This window comes from Rattus norvegicus, chromosome 8 (assembly GCF_036323735.1).
Source record: "Rattus norvegicus strain BN/NHsdMcwi chromosome 8, GRCr8, whole genome shotgun sequence".
NCBI classification, from domain to species: Eukaryota; Metazoa; Chordata; class Mammalia; order Rodentia; family Muridae; genus Rattus; species Rattus norvegicus.
In genome coordinates this window covers 27953377-27979436 of record NC_086026.1, presented here as the reverse complement: position 1 = coordinate 27979436, position 26060 = coordinate 27953377, and the positions used below count along the sequence as shown (strand labels likewise).

Here is a 26060-nt window from a genome sequence, read left to right as displayed (position 1 = left end):
CTTGTCTTACTGGTCTAATTGCCAGGAGGAATAAAGCTACTTAGGTACCCCACAGAGCAGCTAAACAGGCCTCTCATCTCTGAGCCTCCCGTAGAGGATGCCCTCCCACACTTAGATGGGAAAGAGCCCTCTAAAGCCATAGTAATTTGCAGTGGGAGGGTAACTTATGTAGCCTAGGCTGGCCTTGAATTCTTGGTCCTCCTGCCTCAGTTTACTACATGCAGTACAGATCTGGGCTACTGTGCCCTATTTTATCATCTATTCCCACACTTTTTTTTTTCTTAACTTTTAGACAATGTTGCCGTGTAGAACAGGGGTCTTGAGATCACTACCTGCCTCTCTCCTCTCAAGCGCTGGGATGAAAGGTCTCTCTCTGTATCCAGTATCATCCTTTGTAAGTGATCCAGTCGTGTTTTCTAATGAGTTTTTCCCTTTTCCCTTAGTTTCCTCTACCTGAGACCCTCAGGTCCTCACCCAGGACGATCTTCCTCCACCTACTGCCAAAACTGTCTCCCTGAGAAGTCACAAGAAAGGCTCCCTCGCCACTACCTTAGGGCTGAAAATTTGTCAGTCTGGAAAGCAGTGGGAGAAAGTGCAATCAAAGGGGTAAACTGAGGCATAAGTGTGCACTCAGAAAACAGCTACATTGACTAGAAGGGGTGTCTCAATATCTTGCCTAAGCCCGGCCCCAAACCCAGGTCCTTCCTCCGCCAGGCTCCTGGGCTTAGATCTGGCTTGTGAACAGGACCCTGCGGGCTCCTCTTCATCCAGCCGTCCTATGCCAGTTCAGCGAGTCCAGGTCAAGGGTCACCTGCCTGTGCAGAGGACCAGAGGCACCTTCTGTTAGAACACGTGGGCTCCCCCTGCAGATTGGGTCTGGAACCTTCGCAGCCCCTTCGCCTATTGCTCGCTCATCTCTCCCAAGGGTGTATGTGACGTCAGCGGACGTCAGCAAACAGCTGACGCAAAGCTTGCGGAGATGATGCCCTCCCATTACCATGATGACAGGTGACGCACGCGCGCTAGGGAGGGTGTAGGTGCGGCGGCAGGCCTCTGGGGGCGCAGTGGCCTCTCTGCTAGTTCCTTGCGGCCCCACGCTGGGACTTCCCCGTCCGGGAATCCCACGGAGGAGCCGGCCGCGTTCTGCGCGTGGTCCGAGCTGGGGGCCGTAGGAAGCGCTCCTTCGAGCTGTCGGGCTTTCTGCTACACCCAAAATCCCCGAAATAGCTGCGGTGTGCGGGGGCCGGCGCAGAGAGAGACGGCGGCTTCTGGGCACAGATGGGGGACGCACAAGGCAGAGGCGCGGGAGACAGACAGGGACTGGTGGAAATAGAAACAGACAGACAGGGACACAGACGCAGCTTGCGGTGACGGGGGATGGGTGTTGGGGGTGGGGGGCTGACTACTTTCGTACCCTGGCACTGAAGATATGGGTTGGGGTGACCATGGGTCTTTGACTTTACCTCTCTGAGCCTCAGTTCCCTTTTTTCTTTCCAGACGGGTATTATGTAGCTCAGGTTAGCTTTAGACTTCTTCCCTATGACCTTGAATATCTTATCCCTCTTCCTTCACTTCGGTGCTGGGATTACAGGTTTGCAACACTAAGCCCATTTAATAGGTCCAATTTAGGGCTTCCTGCACAGTATGCTATGCAAGCGCTCTATCAACTGAGCCACATCTCCAAACCCCAAAACAAACAAAAAAACCCAAGATCTATGTAGACCAGGCTGGTCGTCAACTCACAGATCCACTTGCCTCTGCCTTCTGAATGGTAAGGGCATTCACTAGGAAGGTTTCTGCCCTGTATATGCCACCCTCCACTAAGTGCCCCTCATCTTCAAGGGCCCCTAAAGCAAAATGACAAGCCCAGTAGAATATCTGCTCTTCTGTAGATTGCTTTCATTCTTCTGCAACAGGACGTTTTCAGTAGCAGTTGTTGTTACCACTGCTACTGCCTATATTGCCTATATATCTGACCTATATCTATCTGCCCACGCTGGAATATCAGCTATAGCCTGGCACTTTTCTCTCAGGCCCAGGCTGGCCTGGAACTCAGATTCGCCTGCCTCTGTCTCCTGAGTGCTGGGATTAAAGGCTAACCACTAACCAGTGTGCCTCCAGTTTTTATGTGCTATGAGCTACCACATCCAGCTAAGTTATTTCTGTGTGATTGGACTCACATAAATTCCAGTCTATCAGAAATGATTATAACTTGGAGTGGAGAGTCAGTGAGATGCTAAGGATCCCCTCCTGAGTGCCAAATAAGCTACTACTAAGCTATATGATGCTCCCTGCTGTTGTATGTGGTATGTGATGTGTGTGAGAGAGAGAGAATGAATCTTGACACATAGCCCAGGATGACCTCAAACTCAGTCTTCCAGCCTCAGTCTATCAAGTGCTGAGATAGATGTGAACCACCAAGCCTGCCTCTTCCCACTTTTTGAGATTTCACATTCTGTATTGCCTAGTTGGCTGCCAACTCCTGGGATCATAAAGCTCTAATTTTCCCAGTATCTAAGACCAGAGTCATGTGTCACTGTGCCCAGTTAGACATGGTTGTACACAGTCATTCCCCCTCCATGTTACGGATCACCAGAATTAATTCTTTCTAGCTTCTTTTTCTTGTCTTATTGCAATGGCTGAGATGGTAATGCAGTGTAAGGTAGAAGTGCTGACTATGATTATCTTCTGATTGTATGGGGCAATGGCACCCTTCACGCTCCCACAGACTCACAGAATGCTGAAATAAAGAAGGGGCACGGGAATAATGCAGTGTAACTGCAAGGGACTCTGGTGGTACAGTTTTGGGTTTTGAAGGCTCTGGGAGAAAGAAATGTTGGATATGAAACAGGCTGTCCTGGAACTCACTGTATAGACCAAACTGGCTTTGAACTCACAGAGATCCACCTGTCTCTTCTTCCCAAATGCTAGAATTAAAGGTCTGCATAACTACATCTGGCTCTGATGTTGTTTTCATTTTGATGTTCATGTGTATGAACCTGCATGTGTGGTAGATTCACGTGTGGGTGCATATATGAATCAGACTTATTATTTATATTTTATGTATACCGATGTTTGTGTATATACCATGGTTAAATGCTCTAAGTTGTAGATAGTTACAGATGGCTGTGACCTGCCATGTGAGTGCTGGTAATTGAACTTGGGTCCTCTACAAGAGCATTAAGTGATCTTTACCACTGAGCCATCTCTCTAGTCAACTAGCTTTGACTTTTAAAGGCTGTGAAAGAAAAGAAAAGAAGGACGGAGAGAATTCGTGTAGCTGCAAGAGAGTCTGGTAGCACAGGTTTCTGTTCCTCAGGTTCTGGAAAAAGGGAAGAAAGGCACCTTCTCTCTCTATACACACAGCTACATATGCTCAGCCCTATAGAGAACAGAGCTCAAAGTATGATACCTAGATTCTATAATCATACCAGCATAGCTGCAGTCAAAGCCTACCTCTCCCACGTCCTGGTGGTGTTAACCTGGATAAATCACCAAGCCTCTCTGGGCTTCAGTTTTCTCACCTGTAACATAAAGGTACTATTTAGCTCATATATGCTAAGGCTGATGTGAGGATAAGAAAAATAAGGTAAGGGAAACTCTGAACACATGATCCAGGCACTCACAAAATGCTGGCTGCCATCCTGTTTACTATAATAGTAATTGTTAAGGCCAGGCTTTGTAGTACACAGCTTTAATCCCAGCGCTTGGGAGGCAGAGACGGGTAGATCTCTGTGAGTTTGAGGCTAGCCTGGTCTACATAGTTTCAGGACAGCCAGAGCTATATAGTGAGAGACTGTTTTTAAAAAAAAGTATCAAAACTAGTAACTGTTGCTTCACAGAGCTATAGATGTCCTTGAGAAGCCATAAAACATTCAGAGAGGCTAGCACTGTTAGTCTCCTTGCTGTTCCTGGACACTTAGAAAGTATTCAGACCTCAGGACCTTTGCACTTCTTTTCTTACCACCTACAAAGTGTCTCAAGGTAGTCTGTGTTCTTTCTAATCTGGGATCCCTTCATCCTGTTGGTGTGAGCTAGTTTTTAAAATTTAAACTACCTTTTAAATTGTGTGTGTGTGTGTGTGTGTGTGTGTGTGTGTGTGTGTGTATGTGAACTGTAAGAGTGTGGTGTACGCGTGCTCCTACCCTCATGTAGAGGCTACAGAAGAACTTTCAGGAGTCAGGTTTCTGCTTCAACCATGATGCCATGCTTCTAGATATGAGGGTCCCTGTCTGTCCCCAGTTGGCTTTGATACTAAAGGATTGCCACTTCCTCAGGGCCACTTCCCTGATCGGGTCTGGGGGAGCAGAGATGAAATAGATTTTAAAGGATGTTAACTCAGGAAGACGGAGTGTTTGCTAGCCACAGGGAGGTTTAGAAGTGCCCAGCAATTGAGCTAGTCAAGACCTATCCAAATTAGCTGGCTTATGTAGGTCTTTCATTCTCAAATCCAGAGAGCTCTGGTGGGTGCAGTGCATGCTCGACCTGCTGGGCGCCAAAGCAGTTTAACTAATTCATGGCTACAGTGTGACAGACAGTGTGACAAGCAGCTTTACCTGTTGGCCCATTTAGCCTCCTCTGCTTTAGACTATTACAGTAAGTTATGTGGCTTACTAATTACCAATTTATCTATTTATATACTTATTTTGCTTTTTTTTTTCAAGGCTAGGTTTCTCTGTGTAGCCCTGGATGCTCTAGAAATCTATAGATCAGACTTGTCTCAAACTCACAGAGATCCACCTGCCTCATCTTCTGGCGTTGGGATTAAAGGCATGTGCTACTTCCTCCCAGCTATCAATTATTGTCTATCTACCCCCAACCCCTTTATCTTTCAGCACCGGAGATGAAACCAAAGGACTCCTACATATTCTCCCACTGAGCCATCCCCCAGCCTCTCACTAATATGTACACTAGACTATAGTCCTGTCTGTATCTCGAATGCTTCTAGCAGCCTATGGTACACACTAAGAATTTAGGAGCCTAGGGGTGTGTCTCAGTCAGCAGAATGCTTGCCCACAATGCACCAAAGGCCTGGGGTTCCATCCTCAGTACCATAAATGGGCATGGTGGTGCATGGCTATAATCCTAGAATATAAGACCCTGTCTCAAGCAAAACCCAAATTTTTAGGGAATAAATGAGAGGAGAGGAGAAGGGTAGGGACAAGCTTCCATTGTCCACATAACTGCCTGTGCTTTTTGTAGACAGGATCTCTTTTTTGTAGTCCTGACTGGTCTAGAATTCAATAAATCAACCAGACTGACCTCCAGGTCCCGTCGATCTGGATCTGCCTTCCTCTGATTCGTGACTATAGGGGTTAAAGGTGTGAGCTACCACATCCAGCTCTGTCCACTCAGATATAAAGCTGTGTAAAAATAAGCCTGGAGAAAGGCCCAGGCAAGGGAGGAGTGGAGATTCAGCCTGCCTTCTCTGACAGAGGCCTGCACGGAGAGGTACAGATAATACAGCAGGCTGCACTGGGCTTTGAGTGTCTGTTTGCTCTGTGTCCTGTGTGTCTGCCTACTCAGTCCTTAGACTCACAGGCCTCCATGGCAGTTACGAATTGTTTACCCTCAGCCACTGCACTGTAGACCGCCAGGAGGAACTATTCTCAACGGTCCTTTTCTCGTGGTATTGCAGAACTAGGCCTTAGTCACTAACCCTGTCTGGAGCCTGTATTCACACCATAGCCCAGAGCGTTTGCTCTCACCTCAGCTCCACATGTAGAGCAGACGCACCGTGAAAACCTGTCAGGAACCCGGGCATGCCTACTTGTGTTTACATTTGCGTGCAGCTTCCTAGATAGCCAGGCATGCGCAGTGCACGCAGGGCTGTTCTGTGAGTCTGCGTGGGCCTGCTGAGATGAGAGTCTATGCAGACTGTAGAATGGACAGATCACTGGACTGGCGCAGGCTGGATGGACAGCTGAGTGGCTGTCATCTGCTTTTTGGGATTCATGTATGTGGACGAAGCAGGAAGCAGTGGTTAAAGATGCAAGTTTGCAGTTGGCAAGATGGCGGGCGTAAGGTGGAGAGAGGTGTTTGCTGACACATCGATGACTTAGCTCAGTCCTGGAACCAACATGGTAGAAGGAGAGAACTAACTCCCATACGCTGTCCTCAGGCCTCAGTACATTTGCTGTGGCACCTGGGCAAGTGTGCAAACACACACAGACACACACCATGACAATATATTATGAAATAATTTAATGTAACATTAAATTATTAAACACCCACTGTGTTGGTGCTCACCTGGAGTCCCAGCAATAAGGAGACAGAGGCAAGAGGATCATGGGTTCAGGGTCACCCTAGGCTATATAGTGACACCTTGTCTCAAAAATCGGGGGTGGGTCTCCTGTGGAGCCCTTCCTTTCCTGAGGATCTATAAGCAGTTAATGGTTGCTGGGGGAGGGAGAGATGTTTCTTTTAGAGGTGTTGCTGCCAGTAAGGTAAGGCGTCTATGATCCTTTAACAACTGTAATGAAATTCACTGGATCACCCAAAAAAACAAAAAACAAACAAACCAAAAAAAAAAAAAAAAACCTGAAAGACATGAGGGGGGGTCAAGGGAGGGTGACTTTGGTCAAAATGTATTCCTTATGTGCATGTGTAAAAATACTATACTAGGGCTGGAGGGATGGCTCAGTGGTTAAGAGCACTGACTGCTCTTCCAGAGGTCCTGAGTTCAATTCCCAGCAACCACATGGTGGCTCACAACCATCTGTAATGAGATCCAATGCCCTCTTCTGGTGTGTGTCTGAACACAGCTACAGTGTGCTCATAAATAAAATAAGATCTTTTAAAAAAAAATACTGTACTAATTATTATGCATAATCAGTATATTAGTGAAGGAAAGGAACTCTGAGTTAAAATGCAGGTTCTGGGTTGGGTATGCCTCAGTGTCAGCACTTCCCCCAAAGTAAAGAGAATGGAATGGGTTCCGAGTACAAATCCTTACTCAGTCCCTCAATGTCCAGGACCACACTGAATCCCAGTCTCTAGTGTGTATGTTCGGTAGGAGAGCAGCTTTGTGTGGATTGGACAGCCTGTGTGTGGGCCGAGAAAGTCACCCCGTAGCTGTTCTTCCTGGGCATCCAGTTGCAAGCAGCTACTCATCTGTCTCATGGCCCCAGCTTTTTAAATGTCGTCAGCTGTTTGTTTTGTTTTGTTTTTGTGAGGTCTCTCTATGTAGTCCTCACTGGCCTAGAACCAAAGTTCCAACTCCTGTCTCCTGAGTCCAGCAGGCCAGGCCCTGTCCTCAGTTGGATCTCTATAAGGAGGGCTACTGTTTTAACTGTCCATACGAGTCCTTTGTATGATTAAGAGGCAGCCACTCACAAGGTCCAGACCAGCCTGGAATTCCAATCTTTCTGTGGTGACTACCTGGGTGCTGGGTTTAGCACACAGTACTTTTTCTACTTTCTTTTCTCCACTTGAAAAAAAAATGACATTTAGCTGGGTGGTGGTGGTATACACCTTTAAGCCCAGCACTTGGGAGGCAGAGACAGGTGGATCTCTGGGAGTTTGAGGCCAGCCTGGGCTACAGAGTGAGTTCCAGGACAGCCAAGGATCTGTACATCCCTTGTCTTGGTGAAACCCTGTCTTGGTGAAATAAACAAAACCCAAAACAACAAAAAAGAAAAGAAAACACTTTCATTTATTTATTTCTGTGGGGAAGGTGGGCATGTATAGCACAGTGCATATGCTGAGCTCAAAGACAGGGTTGGTTCTCTCTTCCACCGTGTGAGCCTTGGATCTCCAGGCTTGGTGGCAAGCACCTTTATTCTCTGAGCCACCTTGTTAGCCCCTATTTTTATAAGAATGATGCCTCATCTCTTGTGTAAGAGCAACAAGGCAGGATGGCTAGCACCTGTCTTCATAGCACTCGGGAATAGAGGCAAGGATAAGAGGTCTAAGGTCAGCCCAGGCAGCTTGAGACCATCTCCAAAAGGAAAAAAAAAAAAGGCGGAGTAACCCTTTTTTCCCTGTGGTCTAATTATCTGAATCAAGTCTGAACTTTAATTTCCTTTCACTTAATCAGATTTTTTTTCTTTTAAAAACAGGGCCTTGGGTAGAGAGATGGTTCAGCAGTTAAGAGCCTGACTGCTCTTCCAGAGGCCCTGAGTTCAATTCCCAGCAACCACATGGTGGCTCAGAACCATCTGTAATGCAATTCAATGCCCAGTTCTGGTGAGAAGTGACAGTGTACTCACATAAAATAAATAAATAAATCTCTTCAAACAAACAACCCCCAGAACAGGGTCTCACCATATCCCTGGCTGCCCTAGAATTCACCCTGTATCCAAGGCTCACCTGGAACTCACAACAATCTGCCTGCCTCTGCCTCTGGATTGCTGGGATTAAAGGTGAGGTTACTGTCCCAAGAAAGATTTTTGGTTTTTGAGATTGGATCTCCTGAAGCCTAAGCTGGCCTCAAACTCCTAGTCTCCCTTGCTGCCTGTACCCACCAAGTGCTGGGATGTCAGCCATCCAACACCTCCATTTCTGGCAGAATTTTCATCGTGATGGTCTAATTTATATACAAAGACCTGTTTATATATGACTCTTGCTTTCTGGCCAACCAGGAACAGGGACCTGTGAGTGTCTCTCCTTTGCTGCAGCTATGGTGTGGCCAAAGTGGCTGGTGTTTACAGTCGGTAGTTAGGGAACAGGAATGAAATAAACAAGGAACTGGACTTGAGAGCACAGACATGCTTGGCTCCTGGCCTGCCTTGGTCCCAGCCTGTAAGTAGGTGAAGGAATAGAAGCACAGGAGTGCACAACAAATGGCTGGAATCTCTGAGATCTCACTGCAACTCAGTGATGTTTGCAGCAAGGATTCCCACCTCTCAGCCCAGCCCAGAAACAGTCCTAATTCCCCCACCAGCATTCCAAAGAAACAAGATACACCACAGCATTCTGCTCTGGGAGAAGGCGGGCCACCGGGGACTCGAGATAGAGAAACAGCTCTAAGTAACTTGGGTTTGGGTATCTTTCCCAGTCCCCAGGGGCTGGACACAGCTGGTAATGCTTGGTGATGAGGTGGGAGGTCCCAGTTCCTGCCATTAGGCAGCTCGGTGTCAGGAGCCTAGTTGGGAACACACACACACACACACCACACAGGGTGAGGTGATGTGGAGACCCTACAAGAACCAAGGCAAGAGTGGAGGGAATCATTGCTTTCAAAGAAAGCTAGAGGAAACCCATGGTTTTGATGCCCTACCTTCCCGGAGTCGCCCCACCCCCCACCCCCGTCACTCCCCAACACACATTGCTGGCAATCCCAAAACTCACCTTGCTGGGAAAGAGGGGCTGAACAGAGGAGCTCCGCCCTCTCTGGCCTGGGGTCGGGACAGTGGGAGGGGGCGGGTGTCCAGACCCTTTGATGCTGTGTGTGGGCGTGTGGGAGACCCTCCCGATGTATGTCTATCATGCGCGTGCCCAGGCTAGGATAGACCGCTGCTGCTCTGGTGAATTGCCAAGCTGGAGGAGGAGGAGGGATAGAGAAAGGGGACTCCCCGGCTCCTCCCACCCACTCGTGAGTTTGAATGAGCGAGAGGGGGAGGGGCCACAGCGGGTAGGGGTTTTTATGCCCACCACCGCTCCGGGCTCCACGGATGGGGAACACCCCCAAATCTGCAGATCTTTATCGTTTCAGAAAGCCCCCTTTCTAACAGCTCCGGAAAAGCTGGGAAGGGACCCTTCCCAAGCCAAATGGAAAGCACTCTTCTTCCACCTGACCCCACCGCAAAATGCATCCCTTAATCTAAAATAATCCTGGCCCCAGGATGCATCGTGAGTTTCTAAAACCTGTATCAAAACATTGAGAGGGATGTGCGACCCTGAGTACCTCAAACTCAAAACAATGGACTCCTTCAAGCCCCAGCCGAAATTGAGAGGTTAAGGGGAGCTGGAAGAGGCTGTGGGCACCAGCCCCAGATAGTGAGGACCAGGAAAGCCGTGTCCAGTGCTTTCGGGGGTCCCCCTGGGGGCAGGGCTGCCAACGCTGTCGCTGCTTAAACATCAGCGACACCCAGAGGCGAAAAAAGGAGACATTTTTTAGGTGATGGATTCTGGACGAAGAGGGCTGCAGGAGTGGGAGTGGCGCGTGGTGGTGTTAGAGTATGAACTCCCCAGACTGTGTTAATCACCATCTGCTTCTGATCCTCACTCAAGGACGGGTCTGTAACATCTGGCACTACCAACCCTGGAGTTGAAACACTTCTTTCAACCCTAGAGCAGGGTTAAGTCAAGGGGCACTTCAAGCCTCAGTCTCCACTCCACTTGCCACTAAGAATAAAGACGTGAGTACAACACCTGGGATCATCATTGTGGAAGAAGTCAACTGACTCCCAGAAGTTGTTTTCTGACTTCAGAATGTGCACTTATAGAACTCGCCATCTTCCCCATAAATAAATAAATCTAATATTTGTTTTGAGATACCGTCTCTCTACAGCTCTGGCTATCCTGGTACTCACTAGGTAGACCAAACTGGCTGCCTCCACTTCCCAAGTGCTGGAATTAAAGGAATGTGCCACCACCGCCGACCGATGAGTGGAATTTCTTTTTTAAGTACCGGAGCTGATGAGATGGCTCAGCGGGTAAAGGTGCTGTCTACCAAAGCTGGACGACTAAAGTTTGATCCAAAGGGACCTCGAGGTAAAGAGGAGAACTAACTCCAGTAAATGATCTTAAGACCTTCACATGTGTACCCTGGTATTTGTACCTAACACACACACACACACACACACACACACACACACACACACACACACAGAGACTTCTTTTTTTAAAGGACTGGGGCCAGGGAGACGGCTTAGTTGATAAAGGTACTTACTACCAAGTCTGATGACCCACATGGTGGAACAAAACTGACTTCACCAAGTTGTTTTGATGTTCACAGGTGTACAAACACACACAAAATTAATAAAATGTAATTTAAAAAACCTACATATTTAGCTGAACATAGTGGTGCATGCCTTTAATCCTAGCACTCAGGGGGCAGAGGCAGGTAGATCTTTGAGTTTGAGGCCAGCCTGGTGTACAGAGCAAGTCCAGGACACCTGGTTACACTGAGAATCCATCTCAGGGAGAAAAATTCCAAACAAAAAAACCCCTCCAACTTATTTATTTTTTATTTTACGTGTATTGTGTCTGCATATATACCTGTGTGAGAGTGTCAGATCTCCTGGAGCTGGAGTTACAGACAGATATGAGTTGCTATATGGATACTGGAAATTGAACCAGAGTCCTTTGAAAAAGCAGCCAGTGCTCTTAACTGTTGAGCCATCACTTCAGCACCTAAGATGTAATTTAATTAAATATTTATTTGTTTATTTATTTATTTAGCTAGCCAGGTGGTCCTGCTGTATGCCTTTAGTCCCAGCACTTAATCTTCGGAGAATGAGGCAGTCACAGCTCTGAGTTCAAGGCTATTCTCCTCTATAGAGTGAGTTTGAGGAAAGTCAAGGCTACATAGAGTAACTCTGTCTCAAAACAAACAAACAAACAAACAAATAAATATTTTTTTAAAAATTAAGGGCAGGGCTGGAGAGATGGCTCAGTGGTTAAGAGCACCGACAGCTCTTCCAGAGGTCCTGAGTTCAAATCCCAGCAACCACATGGTGGCTCACAACCATCTGGAATGGGATCTGATGCCCTCTTCTGGTGTGTCTGAAGGCAGCTACAGTGTACTTATATAAATAAATAAATCTTTAAAAAAAAATTAAGGGCAGGTCTGGTGTAGTGGTGCACACCTTTAACCCCAGCATTGGGAAGCAGAAGTAGAAAGATCTGTTCATTTGAAGACAGCCTGGTCTACATAGTGAATTCCAGGACAGCCGGAGCTATACAGTGAGACCCTGTCTGGGGAAAAAAACTATTTAAGGGCAAACATCATTAAAAAAAACTATGCGTATTAATATTTTGCCTGCAAGTATATCTGTGTACCACATGCATGCTCGGTGTGGGTGAAGGCCAGAAGGGGGCGCAATATACCCTGAGATGGACTTACCAGATAGGTACGAGCCGCCATGTAGGTGAGGGAGGACCAGCCAGTTCTCCAAACCATTGAGCCATTTCTCCAGGCTCAATTTTGACTTATTTTTTTTTTAGAATGTTTGTTTGTGTAACAACCCTTACGGTCCTAGAAATCACTCTGTAGACCAGGCTGGCCTGGATCCGCCAGATTGCGTCCCCACTGCCCAGCCAATTTTGACTTTTTGACAGTCTCAATATGTACCCTGGCTGGACTAGAACTTGTAGAGAGCCACCTGTTTTCGCCCCTAGCATACTTGGATTACCGTGGGCCACCACGCCCAACAAGACTAACCTTTTGTCTCTAAAGGATGTTCAGTCTGGTTTCGGCGGGAACTTCCAGAAGGCCGCACCACGTACTCCTGGCCCTTTAAAGATGACCTCCGGTTGCCAATGCCGCCGACTCCCGTTGCTAAGGACGAACGTCATGCGCCGACGCTGGGGCGGGGCCGTCGTGCGCGGCGCCCTGGGCGGAAGCGGAAGGGGCGGGGCGGGGCGAGCGGACTCTCTAGCCCTTGTGGGTCCCTGTTCAGCGCCCGGCCGTGTGGAGACCCGGGAGCCAGTCCGGGCCTCCGAGGCGAAGATGGTGGACTACAGCGTTTGGGATCACATCGAGGTGTCGGACGATGAGGACGAGACGCACCCCAACATAGACACGGCCAGCCTGTTCCGCTGGCGGCACCAGGTGGGGCTGTGCGCGCTCATCCCCTTCCCCCCACTCCCGGGACCCCCCGCTCTAGAGTTCTGACCTCTTAGCCAGGCCGCCTGGCGTGGGGGGCGGGGGAGACCTCAGTTCTTGACATCCAGAGCCTCCTGTTCCACAATCTAGACTTTCCCCCTTTCTTTTCTTTCTTCTTTTTTTAAAAACAAAATCTCACTGGGTAGTCTTGCCTGGCCTGGAACTTGCTATATAGAAGAGGCTGGTTTCTAACTCACGGAGATCCTCTTGCCTCTGCCTTCCCAGTGCTGAGGTTAAAGACATGTGCCATCATGCTGGGCTGGACCTTTTAATCCCAGGACTCCTGGATTCTTCATTCTAATTCTTCATCTGTATCTCCGGGCTTTCTCTCTGTGCTGTGGATCTCTTCTGTTTGTACGTTTACTTATTGTGTGTGTGTTCTTGTGTGCACGTGGCACAGCATGCAAAGGAAGATTACAGGATAACTTGCAGAAGTTGGGCCTCTCTTTTCACTTCGTTGGAACTGGGTGTGGAACTCAGGTCACCCCGAGTTGCCACAAGCACCTGTACACTGAGTCATTTTATCAGCTCTTAATACTCTTTAGTCAGAGTCTAGACCCCACCCCACCTCCGAAGCTGACCCATGTGTGTAGGGTCCCCATCATCCTTTGTGGAACCTTTTGTTCTCAGAATTCTTCCTCAGAGTCTGGACCCAGGTTTTGTTAGGTGATCTCATATCCCAGCCATGCACCCACTTCTGATTGCACATCTCCGTTCTGCCTCTCCCCACCCCCTAGAGTCTGGATCCATAAAACTTCGTTCTGATTGTGGCATCTACTTCCCAGGATCTTAGGCACGAATTTCCATTAAGGCCCAGAGACAACCCCCCGAACCCCCAACCCCCTAACTTCCAAACTAAATGAGGGCTGTGCCCTGCTCTTAATTTAATGGTCAATCTTAGTTTGCAGCTGGGATTCCCAGTCCAGGATCGATTTCCCTGGGTTATAGACCAGAGCTACACTTGGGACTTCAGTGTTAGAGCCCCCTTAGCCTCTCTATTTGACCCCCAGCTCCACTCTTGCCCATCATCCAATTCTAGTGGCTTTCCTTATTTTCACCTCCTGTAGATTCTTATTTCCCCTTACTCCAGGAAACCCCACCCACTTAACTTCCGGTCAGAACCTCTGCTCCTAGTAGTATAGTAAGTAGACCCCCATTCTGCCCACATTGGCTCCTGTATGATTTGTAGCCATCATTGAATACTCACCAAACCGGATGGTGATGACACATACTTTTAATCCCAGCTCTCAGGAAGCAGAGGCAGGCGGGCCTGTGAATTCAAGGCCAGCCTGGTCTACAGAGAGTTCCAGCACAGCTAAATAGGGGTACTCTGTTTGGAGGCATGGAGTCCAGTGGCAGGATAGGACAGAGAAAGAAAGTGGGGGAGGGGAGAAAAGGGGGAAAGGAGAAGGAAAAGACAGCTCACCCAATCCCAACCCAGAAAACCAAACCCTTCCTGTCCTACCTGCCCTTCCTCTCCAGTTTCATTGGCCTCTCGAGGGTTCATATCATTCTATTTAACTCTGCACCTCCTGGATCTTGTTCCAACATTACCTTACTTTCTGAGCATTGTAGCACACCTGTAAACTCAGGTCTTAGGAGGTGGAGGTAGAAGGATCTGGAATTCAGAGTTAATCCTTGCTATAGGGCAAATTCTAGGCTATCCTGGACTACGTGAGACCCTGTCTCAAAAACCAAATGGGCTGGAATTCAGTTGTAAGCATTGCCTTGGGCTCCATCTGGCTTAAAAGCTAGCCATGGTGGGGCAGGCCCGTAGTCTCAGCACTGAGAAGATAGAAGCAGGAGGCTCAGAAGTTCAAAGTCATCAGCCACATAGTAAGTATGAGGCTGGCACGGGCTCAGGGAATCCTGTCGATCACTAGGCAGATAAAATAAAGTCCTACACAGTTTTAAATCTGCCCATAACAGATGCCTTAGACTGAGACCGTCAGATCCCCAAGTGTGAGCAAGCCATGCTCTTCCGCCTCTCTTGTGCCAGCATTGCCTGCAGGCCCATAGTGTACTACCTAGATGTAAGGGTGGTCTGAAGATGTAGTTGAGTGGTAGAGCACTCTCTAGCATGCAGGAGGTCCTGGGTTCCATCTCTAGCACAGCAGTAAAGAGACAGTGGCCTAACCTGCCCCCCAAATTAAAGCATCTGTACCCACATACCTGTGTGTCTTTACTCTGTCTAGGTTACATTGTATTTGTGTATGTTCATGCTCATGTATGTGTAAATGTGCCACGCTACCCTGTCACAGTCAGAGGATAACTTGCTGGAATCCGTTCTCTCCACCCACGTGGGCTCGGGATCAAACTCAGGCCGTCAGGGTTGGTAGCAGGCCTTCACCCACTGAGCTCTCTCATCAGCCCTGTGCTTGTTACACTCCCAGGCTGCTGGCAGGTACTCTGCAGTTAGCATTCCACCTTCCTGAGGAAAGCTTCTCCTCTTTACTCCTCGAAAGTCCTTCCCTATCCTCCCCAAATCCAGCAGTCAGCTCTAGTCCCACCTACACACCTATTCCTTCCAGTTTCCTGGGAAGACCGCCTGGCAGGCAGCAGTGCAGACCAGTACCTCACATAGCATTGTGTTAGGAAGCACTGAAGAGCCGCGCACAGCTGGAGAATGGTTATTCTAGGGAACACCTATTTCTGTTTATGAAGAGGTTTGGCTTCCTCCTGGGTGGGAGGGAGGCCTCCTGTGTACTGGTGCAGACCTCGCTTCCTGTCTTGCTGCCATACCTGTAATACTGAGGAGAGAAGTGGGGCCTTCTGCCCTAGCCCACCCCAGAGACAGGCAGGCTCTGGTGTACATTCTAACTGTACCATGTTCCGTGTCCATCTGTGAGGGGCTGGCTTCATAAGTTCTGAGTACAGAGACTTGACAGCTCATATTTCAGGTCTGTGGCCTTGCTGTGCTCTGACTTGGAGGGCTCTGGCTGGCTGCTCTGGGCCTCAGGTCTTCTTGAGAATGGGAGTAGAACCCAGGTGCTCTATACAGTTGCTCTGTATAGTTTCCCAGTATTTAACTGATTCCCTTGAGGAACAGTTCTGTCTCCACTGCTTAGGTGCCTTGTGGTTTGAAGACGGATGTGACAGTGCATGTCTATCATCCCAGCACTTGGGAGGGAGGCAGAAGAATCAGGAACTCAGAGCTACCCTTTGCTACATAGCAAGTAGCGGCCAGCCTGGGCTACACGAGCACCTATGTAAAAATCACACAATCACCAAGCCTGATGACATACCTGCGTTTGATTCTTGGTAGTCACATGGTAGAAAGAGAGAAGTGACAACTACAGGGTGTCCTCTGACCTCCACATCCACACTCTGGCACACATCTGTGCCTGCCACCGTGCACAAAATAAATTAAAATTTGAAATTAGCCAAGCAGTAGTGGCATACACCTTTGATCCCAGCACTGGGGAGCTGTGGTGAATCTGTGAGTTCGAGGCCAGCCTGGTCTACAGAGCGAATTCCAGGTCAGCTAGGGCTTCACAGAGAAACACTATTTCAAAAAATACAAAAATAAATTAATAAAAATAAAAATTAAAAAAACTGGCTTGGCCTGGTGTCACAGGCTTGTGTTCCAGCTCCTGGGGATGCTGTGGCAGGTCACAAGTTCAAGGCCAGCCTCAGCAACGAAAGGAAACACCAGGTCAAACTATGAAATATAAAGGGGTGTGTGCAGCTTGGTAGCAGGCCACTTGTGGAGCAAGTGTGTGGCACTGGGTTCAGTCCTGGGTAGGATCCTATGAGGAAAGAAAGATGGGAAGGTTTGGGAAGTGGGCAAGCAAGCACTGTGTGGTATCAGAAGTCTGAGAACCTTAGTGTCCCCTCTGTGAGGGACGCCAGGCCAGGCTGCTGTCACCAACACCATAGTCCCTGTTTTTAGCTTCAGCTTCCCTGGCATCTACTCAGAGGACACTAGGGAGAGTGGTGGCGGTCCTCCAGAAGCCAGCAGCTTGGCAAGTTCCTGCTCTTTGGAGCCAGTGAGTGCTGACCTTAGAGCCCCTAGGACAGGCCAGGGCTGCTGCATCTAAGGACTTGTCCTGTATGCACACGAGGGGGTTCACATGCAGAGGACACAGGGGGAAACAGGTGCCCTGCTTCCCCAACTCTGCTCATTCTCTTGAGTCAGGGTCTCTCACTGATCCTGGAGCTAGGCTGGGGGCCAACAGGTCCCAGTCATCCTCCTGTCCCCGCTCCCTACAGTACTGGGGTTATAGGCAACACAGTCTGTTTTTGAGTGATAAGTCTCATGTTTTCACAAGCACTCCTCCTTGTCTTCCCTGGGAGCCATGCCTGCTAACACAGTCCCACTGTACATTCCCTGTACAGTCTACCCTCCAGTGCTCCTTACTGTAATTGTCTTAGGTAGGGTCTTATTGCTGTGAACAGGCACCATAACCAATGCAAGTTTTATAAAGGACAACATTTAATTTTTGGGGCTGGCGTACAGGTTCAGAGGTTCAGTCCATTATCATCTTGGTGGGACCATGGCAGCATCACAGCATCCAGCCAGGCATGGTGCTAGAGGATCTAAGTTCTACATCTTCACCCCAAGGAAGCCAGGAATGACTGAGCATCCTCAGGCAGCTAGGAGGAGGGCCTCCAAGCCCACCCCCACAGTGACACACTTCTTCCAACAAGGCCACACCTTTTAATAGTGCCACTCCCAGGGGCCAAGCATATGCTTGATTTTTTTCTTTTCACTAATTGTGTTTGTGCTATAGATGTGTTTTTACACATGTACCCAGAATGCATGTGTGGAGGACAGCTCGAAAGAGTCAGGTCTCTCTTTCTATCATGTAGTTCTCAGGTATCAAACCCAGGTCATCAGGCTTGACTGCACATTCCTGCTGAACCCTTTCGTCCCAGTGCTTTGATTTTTCTCCCCATATGCAAGCACTCATGTGTGTTGGTTCTACTTTTCACTCGTGGTACACTGTTCAGTAAATGTCACCAGAGGCAGATGAACTTACACATGTGAAATCTCAGTACTGGGAAGGCTAAGGAGGATCATCTGCGTCTAGGAGCTAAGGCTAGGCTGCACCACATGCAAGAGCCTGTCTCTGAATGAGTGGATGAGTGGATGACGTCGTGACACAGTGGACACAGTAAAGCTGTGGAGTACTCAGTAATGTGCCCGTCTGGTCGCATAGACCTAGCATCCTGGCCAGCCATGAATTGGATTTGCGAGAGCAGAGACCCCTAGACTACAGAGTGGGTTCTGATCTAGCCTGGGCAACTTCGAGGGACTGTTTTAAAGTGACTAGTGAGAAGCTAGTCATGGTGGTGCTTACCTGCCACCAGAGCCCTAGGGAGAAGGATGTAGGCACTTCACCACAGGTTTAAAGCCAACATCAGCTACACGGTGGATTCCAGGCTACATAGCAAGACTATTTCAAAACAACAGCAAAATAGGGCCAGCTAAAGGACTCAGCAGGTAAAGACACCCAACCTACTCCCAAGCCCGAGGGTCTGAGTTCAATCTCTGGAACTGGGCAATGTCCTCTGCTCTCCACATGCTATGCTATGATGTTATGATGTATGTGTGTGAGCACATATACACACATACATGTTAGAAGCATTAATAAAATGGCTTGGGACATAGTACTTGACCCTAATACTACAAAATAAATACACACACTCACACACATATAACAACTTTGTAATGCATGGTTTGTTTGTTTTTCTGCTGGGCTTGGTGGCACACATCTTTAATCTCAGCAGGAGGCAAAGGCAAGCGTTCAAGTCCAGCCTAGGACAGACAGAGCTACACAGAGAAACCCGCTTAAATGCTTTGGTGAATTTAATCTCCGTGTGTGTGCGTGTGTGTGCGTGTGTGTGTGTGTGTTATGTACCACAAATTAATCTCTGTGTGTGTGTGTGTGTTATGTACCACAATTTAATCTGTGTGTGTGTGTGTGTGTGTGTGTGTGTGTGTGTGTTATGCATGCGTGTGGTGTGGTGTGTACCACAATGCACTTGTGGAGGTCAGAGGACAACTTTGGTGAATTGCTTCTCTTTCCACTCAGGTCCTCAGGCTTGGCAGCCAGTATCTTTACTTTCTGAACCATCTCACTGGCCCTGAAATTGGTTTCATTTCATTACCTGTGTATCTCATCTTTTGAGATAGGGTCTCACTGTGCAGACGAGGATGGCCCTGCAGATCCTTCTGCCTCCATCTGCCATTGTTGGCATTAAAGCCATTTGCTACCATGCCTAGCCTTAGATTTTATTTCAAGACAGGTTTCGCTGAGTTGCCTAGGCTGGCTTGGTACAGACTCAGTCTTCCTGCCTCAGCCTCCCAGAATGCTTGGTTACCGGGGTGCTCCACCGTGACCACTTAGGGCTTTCTTTGGTTTTGCTTGTAGTGCTGGCGAAGCAACCCAAGATGTTTCAGGATGGTAAGCAGGGGCCAGCAAGATGGCTTAGTGGGTAAAGGCACTTGCCACCAAGCCTGACAACCTAAGTTCAATCCCTAGTGCACACGCGGTGGAACTGCTGCCCATGGTCCTCTGACCTTCGCATGTGGCTGGGTTTTATTGTTGTGCGTTTGTTTCCAAAATTAAAGTGAACAAGGTGTCTGTTGCTTAGTTGCTCCCATCACACAGTCAGTTACTGTTGCCCTATCTTGGACCTGCACTTGAGAGGCAGAAGGATCAGGAGTTCAGGTTCCTTCTCTGCTACATAGAGACAGTTTCCTTAGTTAAATCTAGTCTTAAAAATACAGAAACGTGGGGACTGGAGACATGGCTCAGTGGTTAAGAGCACTGACTGCTCTTCCAGAGGTCCTGAGTTCAATTCCCAGCACCCACATGGTGGCTCACAACCATCTGAAATGGGATCTGACATACATAAAATAAATAAATCATTTTAAAAAAAATACAGAAACGTGGCAGCAGAGCACCAGCAGGGAGGCAGCACATGGCAGTTTGTACTGCAGTAAGGACCATGGGTGTAACCTGACCCAGGTGTGTCTGGTCCCTGTAGTAGCAGGGTAGCAGTTTGGAGGCCAGGGGTTGGACATCAGTACATGCATCTCCTGGGGTCAAGTCCAGTACAGAGATTGAAGCCTGGGGCCATTGCTGGGCCAATACGAAGGAACAAAGTTGTTCTTCCCCTCCCCCAACCCAAAGTTTCTCTGTCATCCCTTTTCCTAGAACTCACATTGTAAATCAGGCTGGCCTCGAACTCGAGGCCAACTCTGCCTCCCAAGTGCTGGGACTAAGGGTGAGCACCACCATGCCCAGCTCCTAAAGTCTTTCTTTTTTTTTTTTTTTTCTCCTTTTTCTTCTTTTTTCTTTTTTTCGGAGCTGGGGACTGAACCCAGGGCCTTGCGCTTGCTAGGCAAGCGCTCTACCCCTGAGCTAAACCCCCAACCCCTCCTAAAGTCTTTCTAAGTGACCGGCTGCTAACTGTCCCTGCCTGCAGGCCCGGGTGGAACGCATGGAACAGTTTCAGAAGGAGAAAGAAGAACTGGACCGGGGCTGCCGGGAATGCAAGCGCAAGGTAGCCGAGTGCCAGCGCAAGCTGAAGGAACTGGAAGTGGCTGAGGGTGGTGGCCAGGTGGAGCTTGAGCGGCTTCGAGCGGAGGCACAGCAGCTGCGCAAGGAGGAGCGAAGCTGGGAGCAGAAGCTGGAGGACATGCGCAAAAAGGAGAAGAACATGCCCTGGAATGTGGACACACTCAGCAAAGATGGCTTCAGCAAGGTGGGACACCGGCAAGAGCGCTATGGAGTACGGTCAGACTGACTGGGGTAGTTGGGTGGTGGAGGCTAGACATGCCTGTAAAGACCCTAGGTCCACCCCTGTCTCCCCATCCCAGTAAACCAGGAAAAGAATTCTGACATTGAGAGCCAGGCAAAGCATGGGGAGGGGTGTGAGGGCAGGGGATGGACGGACGGTCAGACAGACAGTCAGACAATTTGAGCTTGGGATTGGCTAGTGGAGGCCAACGAAGCCCATCCGTACCCTCTGATCTGCCCGAAGGCCCGCGGCCATGCCTCCGCCACCTTGATGCACTTAGCGACGCCACCGCCTCCGATGTGGACAGGATGGGCGCGGCGGCCACGGCCCCCAAACCCCAGGCGCACCCCTGCCTTGCCCCAGCCCACTTGCCCTCTCGCCCTGTCACAGAGCATGGTCAATACCAAGCCTGAGAAGGCAGAGGAAGACTCAGAGGAGGCAAGGGAGCAGAAACACAAGACCTTCGTTGAAAAATACGAGAAACAGATCAAACATTTCGGTAAGCTGCACAAAGGCTCCATTAGGAGTCAAGGCCAGGGAAGGCTTCCAACAGCCTCTGCAACGTCTTCTTCCCAACATCCTTCCCTGCAGGCATGCTCCACCGCTGGGATGACAGCCAGAAGTACCTGTCAGACAATGTCCACCTGGTGTGCGAGGAGACAGCCAACTACCTGGTTATCTGGTGCATTGACCTGGAAGTCGAGGAGGTAAGTACAGCCTTGCCCGGCTGCGCAGACTCCCCGACCCTGGCGCCGGCTGACCGACACCCTGCCTCTCTGTCCTGCAGAAGTGTGCCCTGATGGAGCAGGTGGCTCACCAGACCATGGTCATGCAGTTCATCCTGGAGTTGGCCAAGAGTCTGAAGGTCGACCCCCGGGCCTGCTTCCGGCAGTTTTTCACCAAGATCAAGGTAATGATTCCTGTACCACCAGGTCTACAGTGTGTGTGACTAGGGACCCGAGGTCAGTCTTTATGAGCAGCACTTGAGGTGGTCTGGGGATAACAGTGGCCAAATGTAGCCATATTTGTTTTTTCTCAAATCTATAAGAATTGTATGGATCTATGATGTGTGTATATGTGTGGTATATATATATGTGGACGTATGTCTCTTACATATATGTGTATGTATGTATGATGTATATGTGGACCCATATGATCAGGGGACAGCATTGTGTGGTTGATTCTCTTTACCTTTATGTGGGTTCCTGTGCTCAGACAAGCTGTTAGGCTTACAAGCAAAGCACTTTCACCCACTGAACCACCTTGCTGACCCTATTTGAGGATTTCTATTTATTTACTTTTAATATTTAAGTAATTTTATTATATATTATAATGTAAATTATTGCAAAACATTATATAATTCAATGTTTAATTTTTTTTGGGTTCTTTTTTTTCGGAGCTGGGGACCAAACTCAGGGCCTTGCGCTTCCTAGGCAAGCGCTCTACCACTGAGCTAAATCCCCAACCCCTCAATGTTTAATTTTTTAATTTTTTAGCCTCATTTTTTTTTCTTTTTCTTTTTTCGGAGATGGGGACCGAACCCAGGGCCTTGCGCCTGCTAGGCAAGCGCTCTACCACTGAGCTAAATCCCCAACCTTTTTTTTTTTTTTTTTTAATAGATAAATATTTAATTTTTGGTTGCTGTGTGTGTGCCTGAGTGAGTTTATTTGCACCATGTACATGCAAGTATCTTCAGAGGCTAGAAGAGGGTGTTAGATCCCTGGAGCTGGAGTTACTGGTGTTTGCAAGCTGTCATGTGGATAATGGGTACCGAACTTGGTTCCTCTGAAGGAATGGGGATGCTGAGAGCAGGGCAGTGTAGAACAGTTGAGAACTGGGGTGTCTCTAAGACCTTGTTGGAGTACACTGAAGATGTGGTACCTGCCAGTGCTTGTGAGCTGAGCCAGGAGACTGGCCATTAGCAGATGGGCCCACAAGCTTGTAGAATGGGCACTGAATACAGGAGACAAAGGCCAAGCCTTGAGGTACCCATGGTGGAGTTCAGGAAAAGCTTCAGGGAGCCTCCAAGAGCTGCTGCAGGGGCCTCGCCCCCTAAGCACCTGGCTGTCAACCATGTAGTGAATACACCCGTCCTCTTCCACAGACTGCTGACCAGCAGTACATGGAGGGCTTCAAGTATGAACTGGAGGCCTTTAAGGAGCGTGTGCGGGGCCGCGCCAAGCTGCGAATAGAGAAGGCCATGAAGGAGTACGAGGAGGAGGAGCGCAAGAAGAGGCTAGGCCCTGGTGGCCTGGACCCTGTGGAGGTCTACGAATCTCTGCCTGAGGTGTGGCTCTCCAGGGCCCAGTAGGGAGGAGGGTGATGTGTGGGCATTGCTGCTCCTCTGCCCCGCCCCCCCTTAATTGCCCCCCATCCCAAGCCCAGGCCCTCACCCTGGCCTCTCTGTACCCAGGAGCTGCAGAAGTGCTTTGATGTGAAGGATGTACAGATGCTGCAAGACGCCATCAGCAAGATGGATCCTACTGTGAGTCCCCAGTCTCTGTAGCGGACAGCAGAGTAGGGAGTTCATCCCTGTCATCTCCAGAGACTAAGACAGGGTTGTAAGTTCAAGGCCAGGCTTAGTTGAGATGAGCCAGAGCAACTCAACGAAACTGTCTGAGAATGACAAGGACAGGGTGTCACTCAGTGGCAGCTATGTGTGTGGCTGTGGTTCTAAAAACGAAAGATAGTGTCCCTCCTGAGCCTCTCTAAGGAAAGGGAGGTCCAGCGCTCCAAAAGCAGCAGCATGAGGAGTGAAACTTGAGCTTCTCTTCTTTTCTTTTTGTCTTTCTTTTATTCTTCCTTTTTGGTGACTGGGAATATAACCCAACGCTTCAAGCTTAGCTGCTAAGCCACGTCTGTACCCCTCACTGGGGGATTCTAGGCAGGGCCTCTCATCACTGCCATGCATCCAACTCAGGTTTGAATTTTAACAAACTTGATTTGTTGCCAATTCTGTCACCAGCTTCTCCTTTAGCCACAGTAGTAGAGACTCTACGACCTCCCGTGGGAATGCACATCTGGAAGGGAGTCTGCAAAGCCCAGTGGGCAGCTCACCACTTAACCTTTATGGAGTGACCGTAATTGAAATGCTGTCCCTAAACTTTTTTTTGCATCACTTATGATTGATTTTCTGCTATAAACTCAGAGTCACTGTGACCAGACACTATATGGCAGACACTGTGTGGCCCTTAAGAAAAGTTTGCTGGGTAGGACAGGCTGCAGTGCAGAGCTGCACCCTGGTCTGCATGCAGGATGCTGTGTTCAGTCACCAGCAGAGACTAAACCCAGTAGAGGTGTACACACCTACAGGGATCGGAATGAGTTCAAGGTCATTGTCTACTAACATGGTGAGGCCTGGCATACAGTGAGGCCAGTCACCAAGCCCCAGATGAAGGCCTGAAGAGTCATTAAGAGCATGGGCTGCTCTTCCAACCCAGGTTCAATTCTAGGATCTGACACACACACACACACACACACACACACACACACACACACACACACACACACACATGCATACACTGGCAGCCAGAACACCAGTTTGCTTAAAATTTTTTTAATTTATTGCCCCCTTCCCTTCTTTTTTCTGAGATAGGATCTCACTTTGTAAACTAGGCTCACAGATAGACCTGCCTCTGTTCCCTGATACCCTCAGGATATCCTGATTGTTACTTTGGTGCTGGAATATAATCTCTGGGTCTCATGATTTGAGGGGATGTACTCAACTGCTGAACCAGAACTGTCACCACCCCTTGTGTGTGTGTGTGTGTGTGTGTGTGTGTGTGTGTGTGTGTGTGTGTTTTGAGACAGAGACTCATGTAGCCCAAGCTGACGATGACCTTGAACTCCTGACCCTCCTGCCTCTACTTCCTAAGTGGTGGGATCACAAGTGTGTACCACCATATCTGCTTCTCTGGTGCTGAAATGGAAGAGTCTCAGAACCTTAGGCGAGCTTCACTGCTGAATCACACACCAGTTCTTTAGACAGCTGAGGGTAGAAGGGGGCTGAGCAGCCTTGAAGGAGGCGTAGGGACTGTGGGGCACCATGGCGCTGGCACAGCCTCACCTGCTGTCCTTTCTCCACAGGATGCCAAGTATCACATGCAGCGTTGCATCGATTCTGGCCTCTGGGTCCCCAACTCCAAGTCTGGTGAGGCCAAGGAGGGGGAGGAGGCGGGCCCCGGGGACCCATTGCTGGAAGCCGTCCCCAAAGCGGGCAACGAGAAAGACATCAGTGCGTGACCCTTCTCCAGAAAAGGAAACCCAGCCACCATGTCCCTAGCTCCCGACTTCTTCACTTCTGCTGCTCCTCACGTCCTGGCCCATGGCCTGCCCCATGTCCCCTCTCCTCCGGCCTGTCCCCAGCACTCATCAGATTCTCTGCTTCGGGTTGAGGGGCTCTGCTGTCTGCAGCCCCCCCACCCCCATCAGCGTTATGCCAAAGTCCTGGGGGTCTGGGGAGGGGCAGCAGCTGCCAGGTTGGTCCACCGGGTTGGGGATACACATGTCCCCATCTGGGCAGGGTCTGTCCCTATGGGTCTATGGTCACTGTTTCTCTTCTGTCTAGCTTTCTGTCCTGCAACTGGCAACAATGTCCAATAAACAGTTCCAGGTGCTGGAAGCCACTGGCTCAGTGCTGTTTGAGGCAGAGGGTGAACCTAGGTGGGGAGAACCAGAGTGCTAACAGCCATGCCCTTGCCCTGTCCTTCACTGTTCAGAAGTCCTAGGCCTTCTGTGTCTCTCCAACTCCTTGTCTATCTCAGCCTCTCCCAGTTCTTTTCCTCCCTCAGCCCCAGCACTCCATGGAGACAAGAGGACAGATAGGAGTTTGAGGGTAGCCTAGGCTACATGAGAAATATGCAGCCTTTCACACTGGACTTTGCCACTGCTAGGGGAACATACTATTCTAAAATTTAATTTGTATGTGTGTGTGCGTGGATGCCCTTGTGTGTTTTCTGTGTACCTTTGGCTGTCTGAGAACACAATATATAGCCCAGGCTGGCCTCAAACTCAAAGATCTGCCTGCCTCTATGACCTGTCCTGAGTGTTGGGATCAAAAGCACTCCTGGCTTAAGATTTAATTTTTGTGTATGAGTATTCTATATGTGCATCTAGTACATGCAGAGGCTAGAGTCTTGTAGAATTGTAGTTACAGATGACTCTAAGTCCACCATGTGGCTCCCTGGAGTGAAATCGGTGTCCTCTGCAACACGGAGCCTTTTCTCCAGTCCTGAGGATTCTACTGTTGGAAAGAGTACCATGGGGCTCTGGCTACAGTTCAGTAACAAAGCTTGGTTTAACCTGCGGTTTTTGTTCTAGCAGTGTTTAAAAAAAAAAAAAAATCTGAACTTAGGAAAATGAAAACAGAAGGGTCATATGCTCAAGGCCAGGCTGACCAGTGAGCTCCTTTGTCAGTGAAAATGAATTAAGTGACCTGGGACTTTGGCCCAGTCTACAGAGTGCTTGCCTAGCATTCAGGAAGCTCTGGCTTCTAGCCCTACCCTGCATAAACTGCCTGTGGTGGCCATATCTGCAA

At 49.1% G+C, this 26060-nt stretch overlaps 2 protein-coding genes across 7 annotated transcripts in view; one reads left to right on the top strand and one right to left on the bottom strand.

The window, feature by feature from the left end:
* Pde4a (phosphodiesterase 4A) overlaps positions 1 to 12459 on the bottom strand; it is a 62744-nt gene extending 50285 nt beyond the window's left edge. For 2 of the 5 annotated variants that reach the window (XM_063264966.1, XM_063264971.1), the window contains exon 1: positions 12329 to 12459. The gene's annotated coding sequence lies outside the window, so the exon portion shown is untranslated. Of the gene's footprint in view, positions 1 to 3456; positions 3525 to 9291; positions 9450 to 12328 lie in introns of those variants that run through there. The other 3 variants (NM_001393736.1, XM_063264967.1, XM_063264972.1) reach the window with 3 other exon arrangements.
* Positions 12460 to 12501: 42 nt separating this feature from the next.
* On the top strand, positions 12502 to 25145 carry Cdc37 (cell division cycle 37, HSP90 cochaperone). Of its 2 annotated transcripts, none has more exons than XM_039080700.2 (8): positions 12502 to 12718; positions 20210 to 20488; positions 20768 to 21023; positions 21116 to 21231; positions 21312 to 21434; positions 22629 to 22811; positions 22938 to 23009; positions 24611 to 25145. In XM_039080700.2, the coding sequence occupies exons 1-8, from the start codon at positions 12617 to 12619 to the stop codon at positions 24764 to 24766; spliced, it is 1287 nt and encodes a 428-aa protein (XP_038936628.1). In that variant the 5' UTR covers positions 12502 to 12616; the 3' UTR covers positions 24767 to 25145. The 2 variants fall into 2 exon arrangements, with proteins under 2 accessions (XP_038936628.1, NP_446195.2); NM_053743.2 differs by having other exon boundaries at positions 12507 to 12718; positions 20915 to 21023; positions 24611 to 25143.
* Positions 25146 to 26060: the final 915 nt, after the last annotated feature.